Source organism: Pezoporus occidentalis, unplaced genomic scaffold, assembly GCF_034315485.1.
Source record: "Pezoporus occidentalis ecotype Australia unplaced genomic scaffold, CSIRO_AGI_Poc_V1 ctg53, whole genome shotgun sequence".
NCBI lineage: Eukaryota > Metazoa > Chordata > Aves > Psittaciformes > Psittacidae > Pezoporus > Pezoporus occidentalis.
In genome coordinates, this window is record NW_026915866.1 from 1,855,001 (window position 1) to 1,872,594 (window position 17,594).

The 17,594-nt window shown below is 43.0% G+C and overlaps 1 protein-coding gene across 2 annotated transcripts; it reads right to left on the reverse strand.

The window, feature by feature from the left end:
- Positions 1–3,492: 3,492 nt before the first annotated feature.
- ERI1 (exoribonuclease 1) lies at positions 3,493–16,663 on the reverse strand. 2 transcript variants are annotated; one of them, XM_062637551.1, is made up of 7 exons: positions 16,512–16,663; positions 15,436–15,611; positions 12,952–13,162; positions 11,613–11,696; positions 10,831–10,940; positions 7,901–8,015; positions 3,493–6,017 (listed from the first exon to the last, which is right to left on the reverse strand). In XM_062637551.1, exons 1-7 carry the CDS (start codon positions 16,590–16,592, stop codon positions 5,775–5,777), a joined length of 1,020 nt encoding a protein of 339 aa, XP_062493535.1. In that variant the 5' UTR covers positions 16,593–16,663; the 3' UTR covers positions 3,493–5,774. The 2 variants fall into 2 exon arrangements, with proteins under 2 accessions (XP_062493535.1, XP_062493536.1); XM_062637552.1 differs by lacking the exons at positions 15,436–15,611; positions 16,512–16,663 and adding an exon at positions 13,957–14,142.
- Between the last annotated feature and the right edge of the window lie 931 nt (positions 16,664–17,594).

Consider the following 17,594-nt stretch of genomic DNA (forward strand, 5'->3'; position numbering starts at 1 on the left):
GTGGAAAAGGTCTGAAGAAGAAACATGCTTGTGTGGCTTAACAGGGGAGACAAAGCACCAAGACAGCTGAAGGAAACTGCTCCCAAAGATGTACAGCACACCCACAGATGGGCTTTGCAGGCACCACAGCACCTCCCTCCCATGCCGGATAAGGATTCCTGGTTTCTTTTTCAGCCGTGCCCCACCCAGTCTTCTCAGCTCTAATAAATGCCCCTTATCTACAGGGCTGCCTGTTTACTGAAGACTGCCAAGTGTGGTGACCAGCTCTGGGGATACTGCTCTCAGGCAGGACGTGGCTTAACTTTCCAAACCAGTACATCACCAGACACTGTGCTGGTAGGAAAGCACAGCTCTCTATCAGAAACAAGAAACAGAGGCCTCTGAAGAGTAAAGCTGGACTGAAGGCCATGTCTGTGCCCAAAAACACATGGAAAATTCCCAGGAAAAGTGATCCCAGCAGCAGATTAAAACTACTGGATAAACTATCCCTTGTTCTTCCCCGGACTGGTTTTTACAGAACCATTTGGAAAAGAGGTCTCTTGTCAAGACTCCCATTTGGAGCAGAGCTACCACTAACACAAGGTTGGGGGGCTGGCTCCATCTCCCCTCTCTTTGTGGAGGACAGCAACATATGACTGTGCTATCCCCCAGATTCTACTTAAATACAGCCACGCTTAGTGCAGGAACAGTCACTTTACCCCTCTGTACGTGGCATTAAGCTTCCCAGAAAGCCTGTTATCAAAGTTCATCAACTGTATTAAACACTCAGACTATACTGATAGTTACAAGCACACACATGGCTTACCCTGCATAGATCAGCTGATAACATGTGGGCTAAGGTGGTAGAGATCACCTTAGCCCATACCTGTATGAATGGAAATTAATCACAAGCATGTAAGTGTTTTCATGTGAGAAAGGGAGGCAGTTTGAGTCTCAGACTGCTGGCTGCTACACCTGCCTCTGAATTACACATAAAGTGCTTTCATGCTACTCAGAGCATAAGTATTCAGCTCTTTATCAATTAAAACTATGAAACGTCATGAAATAAAGACAGGAACACAGCAAGGAGACCTTCAAATCGCAATGACTGAAGTCGTAAGTGAAAATAAGAGATGCCCAAGCACGGTGTTTTGCTGAGCATGTAAGCTGTCTGGGAAGGTGTGTCATGCTTCCTGGCCAGCCTGCAGCCCTGGACCTGCATACCACCCCAAAGCTGAGCACAAGCATGATGAAGCAATTCCTGCTTATTGGGACATCTCTGGGTCCATTTGGCTACGTGTGCTCTTCAACAACATCACTGAAACAGGGAACATAAACAAAGGAGGTCAGAATCAGTGCAAGTACTTTACCAATGCAAGATCATTATTACCATTCACTTCAAACAGCAAAACCCCCCGTGATTAGCAGTAACTTAGCCAGAAAGTAGGAAAAAATACCCCAAGCCACCATATATCTGCAAGCAGCATTACAAGATTTACAATTATCATGTGCAGTCATAACCACACTGAGTTAAGATCACAGGAGCAGGGCATGGTACTACCCACAGGGCACCCTTGGACTGAGTGGCCACAGAGGAGAGCTACCCCTAGTGCAATCGTGTCCCTAATCAGAACACACCCAGAGGTCACCTCTGCCATGAAGAGGTGTCTAAGACTCCTGGCATTCATTCAAAAAAGCCTTTCCTCCATGTGCGGCCACTTGGTGCAAAGCGGTCACGCACCTTAAATTTAAGGAGCACACACCCAAAGCTGCTTCAGGCTTTTCTCCCACAACACAGAGTCCTCCAATTAAGAGGGCAAAAGCCAGTCAGAGTTGGGGGCTCTGAACACGCAAAGCCCAAACTAGAGGGAACCCAAGAGAGAAATGGCTTCTCATCCTATACCTGCAGGCCAGCACCCCACTCTCCACTGGATGGGCAGGAAGATCTTCTAAAATCAAGTGTTAGCCAGCTCCCTACTATGGCTGTTCAGATAGGCCACAGCTCAACACAAGATTGAGCAGAAGCACGGACTGACCACAACCTTGCTACTTCACATATTGCCATTGTGGTATGCTGTGCTGTTATCCATGGGGCTGTCAAATATGAAGCACTTGAGAGGGAACTAGAAGGTCTTAGCTGTCTAGAATGACCTTGATTGCAACAGAAATGATATTGTTTAGCCCATTTCAAAAGCCTCCAGTCAGTACCTGGGTCTCTTGACAACTATCCTTCTAGTCAGGTAAGACTTCCAACTTCTTTTGAAAGGGCTTGTTTGTTTTCCCAGATTAAAAAGAACATAAAAAGATCTTAACTAGGACAAACTTCTTTTCAGGGGAGGCAAAAGTTCACTAATGGAAGAAAAAGGGAAAGGAAGGCCTTAAAATCAGCCTTGGGAACTGAAGGGCAAAAGAAATGAGCTGCTGTTTAGCAAAGTCACAGTGAAAAAACACTACTTCTGCAAGGTCACCAAAGAGCAGCAAAGGCTGCAGTGAGGCACAGAGAGCTCTACAAGGGCACGACAACCTCAGCTCAAGGTGAACTAAGAGTTTTTACTTACTTCCATTGCTGAGAACAGTCCCTCCTCATTGCAATGTTAATTTCCACCAAAATATGGAAACAACCACCTTGTTAAACTGAAATATTAAATTACCTCATTAGAAGACAAGCACAGACAGAAGCAGTTTCTATGGATAACTGACCTGCTGAGACTTGTCCCTATAGCCATACCACACTAGCCTGATGGGAGGCTACAAGCTGTTGTGACCTCTTCTTCAGCATGCAACTAGCCACATTTATTCCGATGTTTGTTCACTGCGAAAGGTTACTGCCTTTAACCTGAGACCTTTCTTCCTAACACAACCCCAAGATTCTGTGAATGCCTCTCATATTCATATAAATACTTATTAAGAAATGTACTTGAAAGTGCTCGTGTTGAAATTTGCCTGCAACTCCCTTGTTTAAAGTTTGTGAGTGGTTTTTCCAAAGTCTGTCTGCAGTAGCATTAGAGTTGCTCAAGTACAGCTCCTGAAATGTGAAGTAAGACAACAAAACAAGGCCTCTTACTATCTCAGCAGGAGAGCGTCTGCATGAGTTTTTTCTGCATAAAAAGGAGATTGTTTCTTACTTGGTTGTCAATTACTTTTTCCAGCATGGGATGACTCCTCTAATAAAGTATTCATTACAGCAGGGATGCACTCAGCAAAGTGGACAAACAAATGAGATCAACCTGAAAAAAACATAGTTTGGCTGAACACAAGTGTCACTACTAAAATCACTGTACCACATTTTGTTTCCCTCAAGTGCCTCCTTCCCCTTTAGGATGAAACCATGCAGGAAGATTTATCCTGTTACTGGTTGTTGTGAACTAGTCACGTTCGTGAGATTTAAGCTACATGTACACAGCAATGTTACTAGTCCATGTGAGAAGACTAACCCTGGGCCATGCTGAGACCAAGGCTGCTAGCACTGCTGGAGTCATCTCATGCTTTGTAGTGAATTCATAACCTGACATGTTAATAAATACCAACTTATTTTAATAAGTTTCTTTACATTCCAAATAAATCAACAAACATTCATAAAATTCAATTCAAAGTCACTGAATCAGACATTTTTGTGAAAATAGTTACAGCTTAGCTTGACATTAATCCAACTCAGATAAAATAATATCTGGAATAATTCTATAGATTTCTGCAACTTACTGATAAAAAACTGCTCAAGCAGTAAACAGAAAACAATTATTATTTAACCCTTATCTAAAAAATATCTTTCTGAAGTTATTTAACAAAAATAAACAACTCTGTACCTAAAATAAATGATGTAAAATTACAACAGCTCTTCACTTAGGAAACTTGCAGTATAATCCATAACAAAGCTTTTCCTTGTCAGACCTTTTCATTGGTCTGTAAGCCTGGTTACAGACCTGTAAATAAAAGACTAGTGACAAAGTCTATGATACTGCCCCCACCCAAGGGGGGATCTGCTGAGCTAGACTAAATTTTATCATAGGAACGTGCATCACAGTAACTCCAAAGTAGTAAATTACTATGGTTCTTCAGAAACAACAAGTGTGGTTGCTATGGTGAAAAGCAAATATATAATTAACAATTTGTACAAACATGGGCTAACAAATGGTATTTTCAGAGTGAGCATATCAGAGATCTGGATTTTATCCTTCTAAATAAAAGGATAAAATAGAAAAAAAATATATATTATGAAAATACATCACAGGCTACTACAGAAAGGAACTTACAAAGTTTTAAAGTAAAAACCCTGCAAGTACAAGTATTTACTTTCAGAAAAAAACTGAACATCATTCTAAAGCAGTTGTGGCTGTCCAAATCTGTAACCCTAGAAAGAGACCTGCTTCCACCTCCATATGAAGCAACTGAGACTTGACCAATACTTCTCTCTCTTACATGAATTTGAAATAAAGTTTTCACATTTCCACTGATCCAGTTTAGCAGCCGGAAGAGCAAGGGGAGCTGGGAAGAGTTTTAGCCAAGCAGTGAATGTTCTCAACAAAGCTTCATTATGAATTGGTTATTTTTTTTCCTGGATGCAAATCATAGCAAGAATGACTGAATTGTAATATAGGGATACCAATCTAACTTCTTTTTTGACTAAGAGCAACCAAAATACATCATTCCGCATTGCGGAACAAGCCATTCCAATTCAAAGCTGATCACACTGATGTTGAACTTCATTAACAGCCCATGGAAGCAAGGCAAATTAACAGCATGGCCTGTTCTGAGTATCACCTTATCTGGGGCCTAAGAAGAAAGCAGAAGTTGTTAATAATTAGATGTGGCCTTCACTAATAAAATTGTATTAAAAGGCACAGCTTTATGGTGGCAGAAGCACAGGATGTTACCAAAAATAGGTGAGCATGTATTTACCTATGAACTAGAAGCTTCTTGGTTTGTTTTGTGTAATAACCACACAGCACAAAATTTTGATGACCTGGCATGTTTTGAACCTATTTTTACTTCACTCATGGCTGACAGTGTCCAAAAATGACATTAAATGAAGTGCAGCTACGAGTATAGCAGGAATAGGAGATATGACCCTCAAAGGGAAAATCTGGATCCTTCTCTTTTTAAATACAAGTTAAAAGGAGATTACTACCATGCCACATTAATGGAATTTTTATTCAACACACAGCTCTTCTATTCAATGTGGAAGCAGACAAACATATTCCTCAAAGGAAAACAAAACCAACACCCAGACAACACAGTACTTTTCTGCTGCTTTAGAACTGATGAACATTCTCCCATTTCTTCTAGACTTTGTAAAAAACCCCAGAAAGTTAACAGCAGGAGCCCTTAGAAGACTGCCTTATCAGGAAAGGCCAGCCCAACCACTTACTATTTCAGTTCTTCCAGCCATGTCTTATTTGTGTGCAATGAATAATCAGATGCTAGGTATCATTAAGAGTCGGGCATAGCGAATATATACTACCCACAGGCTGGGGTGGAACAGCTGTGCACAGGCCAAATCGATCTTTGCATGTGTTTAAATTACATGTTCTTAAAAGCTTAACACACTGCCTAGATCCCGCATATCAACTTTACTACTGGGTAAGTTGCAAGCAACAGCAAAATATCATAAGGAAAAAAAAATGCTGTAACATAGGCTGCAAAGAGCTTCCACACTCTTTATTTCAACAGAGACGATCAGTTAAGGTGCTTCTGGATTCTGCACTGGAGACAGGTTGGCAGAGGTGTCTGTTCAATAAGCTTTGTAACAGTCCTTCGTGGGTATCTGGGAGCAGTTCCTAAGGCAGATCCCTGTACTGCTAGTTTCTGTAGCGGGGCATCTGTGGAGCAGGGGCTCCCTCTAAGGGGGCCAAGGAGGAGACTGTCATAAGTTGTCCAGCATGCATCTTCTCATTCACCCGCAGTTCACAGCCATCCTGTAGCATCCTTATAGCTATCCTTGCAATGTTTTTAGAATCATCAAGTCCACTGTGAGGTCTCCCATCATAATTCATACCCAGATTTTCAAGCATCATTGTTAGCTTGGTCTGGTTCCTAGGAACCTGGTGGGAGAAAGTGAACCGCATTCAAGAATTAGGTTCTGTACAAAGTCTTTTTAATGTAACACAATGCAGCAGAAACATATGCAGATTTTAAGTTTACTTAAGTCACATACTACTTTCATGGTGCCTTTTGACAGATTACTAACAATTTAACTTCAAAGCACCTTGGTGAGACAGACACTCTCATTTTTACAGAGGAGACACAGTCAACAGGGGCTTGTCTAGACTCAGAATGATGTCAAGAGCCTCTCACCATTACCAGCACCAGTTCAAGAAGTCCCAACACTGGCAACAATGGAAGCCATGGTCTAGCTAGCTTTAACCAGCCTTATATAAAAGGAATTACCACCCAAAGTGGCATTGCAGAGGGTATCAGATTTTGTTTTTCAAGCTTCTGGATGCCTCCAAACACCAAATGAACTGATCAAGAATACCTAGAGCAACCCATGTTTACAGGGATGGCAAACAGCATGAAGAGACAAGGAAGCTTAACTAACTTACCCATGGCAAAGTGCTACACCAGCAAAACACCCAAGTGTTGTTCTGATTAACTGCTATACATTTGTTCTTCAGAAGAGTCACAGGAAAACATAAGGGTAACTTTAAAGGAAAGCTCCAGTTTGCTCTTGGGGTGGCTGGGGTGGGGGAACATGGGACAGGACAAGTTCCAGGATATTGCACCATACTGCTGGATGTAATAGCTAGGCAGAATGATGACTACACAGTTGCCAAAACCTGGCAATGTGAAGCTCAAAAAAAAACACCCACAAACTGGGCAGTGGAGACATGCTGCATATTGTGAGATATTCCACAGGAAAGTTATAATACATTCCTTGTCCTTAATTTTATCTATTGCTATTACTTAACAACAGATTCGACAGCAGCACAGAATAGCTAAACAGAAGCACTGAACAACTATAAATGCTTAAATAGTTTGCTTGTAAAAAAAAGAAAAAAAATCACACAAAATAAAAAGAAGCTATTCCTTCTAAGTTACAATCTTTCACTGCTCTTCATTGAGCACCCTTACTGCTCAATGCAAAAAGGAGAAAGGTCTGTCTAGGTTAAAGCTGATGGGTCTAACAAGGCTGTTCTCTGTTCCAGCATGTTTCCAACAGAAATGCTTATGCAGAGAAGGCACAATAATAGAAGGAGACATGGAATAACCCTGTAATATTTGCCCAGCCCAATAAAGCTCTTCTCCTGTTAAATGTTAACCTCTTTTTTCCTAAAGGTTACATTAAGTATGGAAAAGCCCTTCAACAGAAGATCATAAGCTAGGCCGAAATCATGTTCAAACAAATGGTTTAGTGTAGACTGACTAGGAATTTGTTAGAAACTTGAATAACCCCTTTTATGGTAACCTGATAGTGAAAGAAAGCAGTAATAAGGCTTAGCACTGAACTTGGTGCTCCTTTTCTCTTGGCAGTTTGATTCCACATTAGGTATGTCCTAATCTTTCTCTCCCATGTCTCCCATTACACTGTCAAAAGCATAGATATCTGAGGGTAGTGGTGCAAGTTAATTTTATAGTATATTACATTAAAACAAGAAAAAATAATTGAAAAAATCAATATAGAGTCTTTTTAGGTTAACTACTTCAGTCAAACTTGATCAATGAGCACTGGTATGTCATCTTTAGACAATCCTTCGTGGAACACCTGATTCCTGAAAACAAGATTACAATCAAAGTGCAGTAAATTATATGATCTTCAATTAGGAAAGTGGGATTTAGGTATGAAGCAGAATTAAAAATCAGGGCTCAGGCAACTTGCTTAGGTACGGTAATTTGATACTACACAAGGAAAGATGACAAGCACAACAAGACATTCTAGACTTTTAAACCAAATCTTCCTGCAAGAGAAACAACAATTTGTACAAACCTTATAGAAGTTCCCATACGATTTGCGAATATTGATCCACCTTTTGGCAAAAGAAGGGTATTTGATACGGCTAATACGGCACTGAGTGTTCAGAAATTTACTCATATCCCAAGATCTTAAGTCAAAAGAGAAAAACATTAGTAATACATAATTCAGATGCTCTGCTTTCTACATATAGCACAGCACAAAAAGCTGCCTTTTCTTTGGTGACTAGTAGAAGGAAAACAGTTCAGGAAAAGCTCTTTTCCTACACTTATGGTAAAGGATTTTTTAATATGAATTTGTTAATCATGGGGAGAACAAATAATGACATGAGCAAGGTTTTCATGAGTATGGTTTCATGTCCAGCATGGTTAAAACAAAAAACAGCATGTCAACCTCTCCACCTACAACGTCTGCTCCAAAAACTGCCAATAAACTAGATGCTTATGCAGCCCTTGGGGAAGCAAGTGACACCTTAAATTTCCTAATTTTCCTAATTAAATGGGTATGCATGCATCTCTCTGCTTCACATAGATTACTGAAACAAGACTGCAGCTAGTTGTAGGAGAAACCAGACCTTCATGGAAAGAATATGAAACTACAACCCTATGCACTTCTAGCCTGCACCCCAGCAAGTTTCTGGGCTTCAAGCTAAGATAAAGCCCTTTTTCCCCTCTCTCGCAGCTATCTGTGCAATCTCACCCATATAGCAGAGGTTTCACTGCACCTATATTCCTAGAGGAATTTCACAGAGGGGACTCCTCTGCAGGGGAATTCCAGACACATTTAGGCCCAGTAATATAACCAGTCATGCACCAGTTTTGCTTTAGCATTTTGTAATTTACTGTGGCTTCTAAAGAGAGAAACCTAATAATAGGTAAAAAATTAGTCAAATAGCAGTATTTACCACAGTTCCTTATATTAACTTAAAGTTGGAATGACATTATTTTAATTCCCTATTTTTAAGGTGCACACAGATCTAAACTGTACACCTCCAATCTTGTGTGACAGCTTCTACATGCCTTCACTGTTCACACTGAACACAATGGCATTTCATTGATACAGGTTCTTCAGCTGAAAACACCTGTGATTTGTAGTCATTGTCCAGATCTTTACGAGGTTTAAGAAAAAAGTGTCATGGCAAAAAAACAATTTCCCAGTCACTAAGATGGGTTAGTTAAAAAAGCTTCTGTTAGGTATCCATTCATCTCCTATGATACATTATTTTTCACACCACTGTTTATCTGTGTTTTACTTGACAGAAGCGTTAGGAAGTCATACTAAGATCCCCCACGCTCTTTTTTCATAAACTACAGTTTTGTTTTGGGATTCATCTCCCTCTGTATCAATATTGTCACTGCAGCAGAGCAGCAGAGAACTGCCTTTTTAATCCAGCACAGCAGAAGCCAAACAACAGGCACAGCAACGTGAAAATGCGCCATTCACCTCAACACAGGTGTCCAGGTTTCAGCTGGGATAGAGTTATTTTATTTCCTAGTAGCTGGTGCAGTGTTTTGGATTTGGTCTGGGAATAATGCTGATAACACACTGATGTTTTAGTTTTTGCTCAGTAGCACTTACCCTGATCAAGGACTTTTCAGTCCCTCATGCTCTGACCATGAGAACAGGCACAAGAAGCCAGGAGGGAGCTGAGACAGGACCCCTGACCCAAACTAAGCAAGGGATATTGCATACCACAGCACATCATGCCCAGTATATAAACTGGGGGGAGTTGGCCATAAAAGATTGATTGCTGCTTAGGAATGGGCTGAGTATTGGTCAGCGGGTGCTGAACAATTGTACTGTGCATCACTGCTGTTTGTCGGGTTGAGGGGCTTTTGTTTGTTTGCTTGAGTTCCCCCCTCCACCTTTTAGTTTTATATCTCTCTCCTTGTTATTTCCCTTTTCATCATCATAATTATTACTAGTAGTACTATTATATTATATTTATTGTAATTATTAAACTGTTCTTATCTCAGCCCACAGGTTTTACTTTTTTTCCCCAATTCTCTTTCCCATCCCACTTGGTGTAAGGAGTGAACAAGTGGCTGCACGATACTTGGTTGCCAGCTGGGGTTAAACCCCAGCCATGGCTGATGTTAAAAACTCCCCGTTCTACCTGAATACCTCATTCCAAAAGAAGGAGGAAAGCACACACATTAACAGAACAGTAGTGTTTCACAGCTAAAAAGCAAGAACCACCTACAGAAAAAATCCCTGGCCAGTACTACATAAGGCTCAACAGTACCTTTCATCACGTAACACAGCTAAGGTCACAAGAACAATAGTGCACCACAGATATACCTAGATCTCAAGATCTGTTCACTCTGCAGTCATTAGGGAACTTGATTTTCCACACAGACCTTGCAAGAGAGCAAGTTCAGATGGCAGTTAAAAGGACTAGTCAATCCCTCACCCACAAAGCTTGTCAGAGGTGGGACTCACCAAGAGCCACACAGAGAAGTTTCTGTGCTAGCCATTTCTCCTTGTTTTATAAACAGCATAATCATTATTGCTTTCTAGTGAAACATGCAGGATGTATTAACAGCAACACTGACAAACATAGGATATAATGCAACCACCACACACCTCTGAAACCTCAGATTCAGGGGAGCACGGGAAATGCTTAGAACTGAAACTGCACAATGTTATTTTCAGGTATGATGTGCTATACGAAAGCTAGATGTAAACAGAGAATCACAACAACAAAAAAAGGGTGGAAAGTCTAATCAGTATCATTCAGTTGTATGAAGAGTTGGGAAGGAAACAGTGCCCTCTAATGGATTTAAGCTTCATTTCAAATTGTTTAGCTCATCTTGTCTGATTTTCCCAAAAGCTAAAACTGTAATAAAATGGCAGTGCCACGATCCACATTTAACAATGCTCTCACAAAGATTAGGCACTGTTTCGCAGTTTTAGATTGTGCTGAAGGTTGCATAAGGACATACCCATCTGTCAACATGGAATAGCTATACTTTGTTCCCAGTTCTCGCTGTCTCATCCACTCTATGACATTCTGCAGAACTTGAGTAAATGTCTCAGCTTCATCAACAATGTCCTAAGAGAACAAAAAACCCCAACCATCAGTGAGGAACATTTTAAAATAAAAAACCCCAAACCAAACCACGAGGAAGTGTAAGAACTCTACTGGTATATAGGCACTCACTAACTCACTCACTCAGTTGGCTTCACAGGAATCTTTAGAAACAGGTTACACACCAAGATAAGCAGACAATTGGGCACATTTTTCTGAACTTAAAAACGGCACCACAAAAGCACTATAAGAGACAAACTCCAAATAGCATCCATGAAGGTAACAAGGTTAGTCAGCTGTCAAACTTGGATTAAAGCCTCTGAGCTTGTTTCTCAGACTCCTTCCTGCTCAGTCACTCGATCACAAGCCACTGCAAGACTCTAAACCCTTTAGAATAAAAATCATAGGAAAGGAACCGATGCAGTTCCAAAGCGGTTTCCTCTGCTAAAGACTAATTTGCTGCACATGGATTACAAAGTAAATGCTTTTCCCTATAGTCCTTTACGAACAACTAAATGACCAACTTAGGGAAATCAATTCTGTGATAATTGGGAGAAAGGGGGAAAATGAGGATTAAGAGAATAACCATTACAAAAAAATGACCATTGAAAGATCACCAGTCTGAAAACATCAACACCACATCTTTTTTTTTTTTTCATTACTGTTTTGCCCTGAAAAAACAAAAATGCAAAGTACCTGGGTGATTCCTGTCAGGCTGATGCAGAAGTCTGAAAGCTTGGGATTAATCTCTGGCTTCACGTATTGCTGAAAGGTGTCCTCCTGTAATAAGAGAATCACTCAGCAACAGTACACTATATAGACTGCAAGGCAACTTCTTGGGCTTGACTATAGCCAAAAGGCAATAGCAACTACTTGCATCCTGCTGGAGTCAAAAACGTGCGTGCACCTCCAAAGCGAGTATGAAGGTCCTGACTGACCATCATGAGGTTCCCAAGGGGACAGACAGGTGGCTTTCCAACCAGAATATGTCCTTCCTCTCAGCTAGGAGACACCAGAAAACAGGAATGTGGGTAAGAGGGGAGAAGGACAGACTGTAATAAAGGGGAAGACCATGGAAAAGGAAAGCATGAGTAAGGACAAGAGAAGTGAGAGGCATGACAAAAGCCTGAAACTTTTTAGGTGGTATCTCTAAAGGCTCAACTGTAATTCAAGGAAGGCAACTGGCCACACATGTCAGAGGCTGCATACAAGTCACACTCCTCTGGATGCCAGCCAGCCAGAGATAAATACAATGACTGCTCCCTCTGGGAGACTGAGCAGCGCAAGAGTGACAACTATATTAAAGTTTCGTAGGAAGAAGAAAGCCCCAGACCCCTGCTGCTACATAAAACCTTTTGGACAGAGGGAAAAAAACCTCACTCTGTTTCCTACTACTCTAAATGTAATAAACCAATCTTGGTAATGTTCACAACGCTCTTTCTGCAGTTAGTCATACATGCAGCTACACTCTAATGCAGCACCTCCTCCTCTTAAGAAGTTCTTGATAAATGAACTGTTAGGCAGAGGTGGGTGCACTTTCTCCATTTCAGAGTTACAGTTTCAGTTAGACAGCAAGTCGTTTTATCTAAAAGACAGCTATACTGGAACAGAGCACCCAAGGCTGCCAAATGTCTATTAAGTATGTTTAAAATCAGGTTACACAGCTGTCAGTCTGGCAAGTACACTGTGGATACAGTCTAGCCTGACAAGAAGGAATGTTCACTCAACCACCCTTTCTAGGCCTCTGCATTAGTCTCTTCTAGATTGCCTCACACAGGACCACTGAATTTGCCAATTCTTGTTTATGGTTAATCTCTTCAGCCCTAGAAATAGCTTTGTGGATCTGAAGGCAGGGAAAGGAGTAGGGGGGACAAGACGACTGGGAAACCGGAAGTCCCTCATATAAATAGAGGGAGTTAACAGCATAATCTACTCCAGATACTTTAAGAACAGAAAGAAAGTTCTATGTGTATGTAAGGAAGCACAGAGGATAGGTCTTTATGGAAGAAAAAAAATCAATAATCAGATCACTTACTATTTCCAAGGTATGCGTGTTTAGTAAGACAACAGGAAACTCAATTATTTCATGTACGAATTCAGGTGGGTTTCCTTCTTCACATGTTGCTTCAAAGTCAACAACACAGATGTAGTCATAGCAGCTGTCTCTATTAATGGCTTCCTTCTGCATCAGCTTCTGTTTCTTGTAATAGTTTTTCAGTCTCTTTTTCAGCACATCTTTTACTCCTCTAAAGAGATAAGGAAAGTGACAAAGATCACACTCACATGTGACTGAGTATTCCGTCATTGCAGAACTAAAGCTCTGTTTAACATTTGAAAGTTTATCATTTATGAACCTAATTTTGAGCATGATCACTTGTGAAGTCTGAGTTCAGTTTTACCATCCATTACCTGGGGTAATGCAGAGGCTGCAATATCACCCACAACATCCCAAAATAACACAGCAGCCAAAGTTTTTGCAAAGCCCAAGTCTTTGCAGATTGCTCCTAGATGACCTCTGGACCTGGAAGCACAATACTGCTTCATCCGTATTTCCCTGTGCCCTCTGCCTGAAGCACTGATGCCTGCGATATTTCTGCATCAGTGACACAGATAATGCAGAATCCAGCTAAAACATCCACATTTTAAATTAGTCTCAATTTAAATTTAAAATTGAGCTTGAGTAACTCAATTCAAATAAAGTACTTGAGATTTCAGCTGTCAGAAAAACTTCCTGGTCGGGATCCTGCTTTTCAGGAGGTTTGTGGACAACAAATGAATTCACAGTAGCAAGTGACTGAAGTTCCTTACTGCATCTTTTTAATATAAACATTATAACATGCAAGTGCAGGTGCCAGAACTGCCATGTACCAAACCAGAGCTGAATAAACAAGGATAATTTACTCTTCCAAGGAAGTTATTTTTAAAGTTACACATTCCAAATGAAACCACAGAAGCTGTAACAGCTACTTGTAGCAAGTGGTATTATCAGAAAAGCAGCCCACTGATCCACAAGGAGAAAAGTGGAATCAGACTACTAAACCTGCATTTGAGAACATCAGCTGCTTCTGCAAACACAGATAACTCTTTTTCACTGGTTTATTAATCTACTTTAACTCAATGGCCACCAGTTCATTCAAAGTTAAGACAGTATGGAAGGCGATGGAGGGGAAAAATACCTTTTTCTTCATCAAACCTATACAGGGAATTGAAAGAGGAGATGATCTGCTATCAAAACAACCCCAAGGAAAAGGACTGGTGTGTGGCAATCTGCTCAGTTCGCTACATTTGAGGTGAAGCACCATCGTTTACACGTAGACGTATTCTGACCAACAGAACTGAATTTATTGACGAGGTAAGTCTAGCTTAGCTAAAATTTAAAGCTTTCTGCATTTACAACTGAATAAAAAAATAGAAAATTAGTAAGTGAGGAGGAAACCACAAACACATCCTTAACTACTTGAATTCTGCTTTCTGTTTTTAAATCAGGGTGACTGCTGAACAGCTATACAAATCTAAACTGGTTTACAAAAAAATCTATCAGATAATGATAATTTTTTCCTCCTGAGGAGCTAAATCCATTTAACCAAAGGACGAATTAAAAAAGCTATGCATTAGAACATCTGCAGACAGACTGCACTTCCCACCCAGACAAGTCTCTTTTCTGTTACTCTGTTCAAAGGAACCTCTGTTACTTCCTTCCCCCCCCCAACATCCTCTTCCCTACAGTCATCTTTTCTAGAAAGCCAGACTTCTCCTTTTAAACTCTCACCTTTCATATTCCCTCTTCCTCTAGCTTCTCACTGTGCCAACTCACCACCACCACTACTACTTCCTCATTCCTGCTGCAAATAGACACAATACATTTTGTTTTTCCCAGCTGACCTTCTCCTCAACATCCCAAATTTGCTTTGCCACAGCAATATCAAAGTGTGTTGCAGGTCATTTCCAACAGAGCAAGAACCACTCTATATTCCCAGCCCTCTCCTCCTCCTCAGTGAGCACACATCCAGTTAATAACATATTCACCTATTCTCATTATTCTATCTCATCTATTCAGATTAGCAAATCCGCCATCTAAAGGTACCTGTCCTTTGCATCAATTAAATTCCAAGCCCTATCACCACAGCGGTTCCAGCCAGTATCAGATCTGTAGTGTGTACAGTAAACAAAACTGTGTATGTCCTGAAGCGAGTTTCTATACCCTGAAGGTCTGCACCACCACCTGAGAACCCTTGCAGTTCTACTTGACCAAATATGTGTTGAGAAGTACCCTACAGTTACATATTGTTCCACTTCGTGTTAGCAGTTGAGGCAGCACACGTTGCTGGTAACACATGAAGCAGCATCACATGCAACAATCCAGCAACAAAGGCTGCATCAAGACTGCGCACAAACCAGCTGGTGTTTGGTGAAGTGTCTGCTTTTTGCTTTACGGTGTATTTCTAAACTTCAAAATACTCATTCCCTGTGTCTTTGCTGCTCTCAAAGATAAACCAAAAGGTTTACAAATCAGCCTAACCTGGTTTCAAGCTTGAACTCTGCAAGTTTACTTCTCAGCTCCTCTCTGGTCATTCTGTTGATATAACCATTGGTCATGGCAATTTCTTTGTAAACCGGATCACTGAAGTCGTTTGGACTGGCAGTTGACTTCTTCCCATTAGTTTCTTGGTCACTGATCCTACAATGCTGCCTACCCTAGAAGAAAGAGAAACATAAAGGTCATTTAAGGTGAAACCAAGAGGCTAGACCATTAAGATTTACACATGATCTTGGCACCAAATCGCAGTGAAGCATCACGCTGCTTCACGCTGCAGGTGAACTAGCTTATAGACAGGGAAGGAAATCAGTACTGAAGCCTAAAAACCGACAGACAGAATTAAGGGGACAGTAATGCACGTGTCTGAAGTCGTGCCTATCAGCAGCTCTGAGACAAACCTCTAAATGGGGGTCCTAATTTCAACACAGAAAGTTAGTTCTCTGGTATGAGCTGGCAAAACCTTAACCAGCATCGAGATTCCTCTCGGCACCTCAACTACCCAGAATCACAGGATGCTTTGGGTTGGAAAGGACCTTAACATGACCCAGTTCCAACCCCCCTGCTATGGGCAGGGACACCTCCCACTAGCCCAGGTTGCTCAAGGCCCTGCTACTGATTCTACACCGACTGAGACACACGGGCAGATGGCCAATATGTGCAATATAAATAAAAGAGTAAATTAAGATGACGAACTACAGGCACTTCCACTCCAAACGGCTATTCGCGCGCTTTGTGGGACAAGGACGTAAGCGAGGCCGGCCTCCCCGAGCCCGCTGCCGCCGCCGCAGCCTTCCCAGGTTCGAGCGCAGGCGGAAGGGCCCACGGCAGCGAAGGCGCCGCCTCGGTACGGTACCGGGCCGGGCCGGGCCGGGTCGGGCCCCGTCGGAACCGCGGAGCACCTGGCTCGGGCCGTGGCAAGCACCGCCGCCGCCATGGGAGTGCCGCGGGGAGGCCTCGGCGCATGCGCGGGGGCAGCGGCGGGCCAGGGGCGCGGGAGCGGGCGCATGCCCGGCTCCAGCGGGGTCAGCCGCCGCCTCCCGCCGCCACAGCGCACTCACCGACGGGCGGGCGGCTGCGGCGGGCGGCGCCGATGCCTCGTTCGGGGCTGCCTGCAGGCGGTTCTCCTTCTGCTCCTCCATGGCGCCGGCGGAGGGCCGGGCGCCCGTCGGGGGGCGGGGAGAGCGTGGGGCCCGCCCCTGCTCTGTAGGACGGCCCCGCTGCCGCTGGTGCCACCTCCTCCGCCGTCGTGAGACAGGAACAGCGGCTCGGTACCGGCTCCCGCCTTACCGCCTTGGGATGGAAACCTGCTTCATCGCCTCAGCCCCGAGCGCTGCGCCTCGGCAGCACCTCTGCTGCCCTGCTCCTGCCATACCCTCCCGAGCTTTGGCGGAGTAGCCTCCTAGGTTTGGGGTCACAGCAGCTCTCTGGAAGCTCTGGCTGTGTTGCGGGAAAGATGCACTGGACTGACACCGTATTTATGCTTCCACGGCCCTCTCTGTGAAAGAACTTTACAGAGGGCGTCCTAAATGTGGACCCAGGACACCCATAGTGTGTCGGAGGCCAGGACACGCCCACCAGGGCGATTCAGCTGACCCCATCCCCTTCCTGCCCTGTGAAATTGCCTCGCATGCTCTTCCCCGTAGCCTTTAATCTGCAGCCAATAAGCAGGCAGGGGAGATGGCACAGGGGCCTTCTTAGCCAGGACGTGAAGGCAAAGGGGAGAGACGTCTCTGTCATGCATCAGGTTTCTTGCTGGTGCTTCCCACAGCCTAGACCCATACTCAAAGATTCCTCTTCAGTCCATGCGATAGAGGCAGTGTATGTGGCACCCCAACACGTCCACTTAGGCCAGCCCCTAAATATCCAAGCACCTCCTCATTGCCCTGCTGTGGCTGGGGCTCAGGCACCCACCCTCAGTGTCACCTCCTGTATCATTCTGGCACACGAGCAGCTTGTTGCAGATGCTGACATTCCTTCCCCGTGACATGCTATGCAGCACCTTCATGCTCGGTGGAGTTGCCGCAGAGGTCAGTCTTGTCTCCTTCAGATGAGAGTGGTGATGGAAGTGGGGTCACACAGCTTCTTGGGGCTGTGTGGGAAGGGACTTACTTCCTACTTTTAATTCACCCTGCAGCCACTGC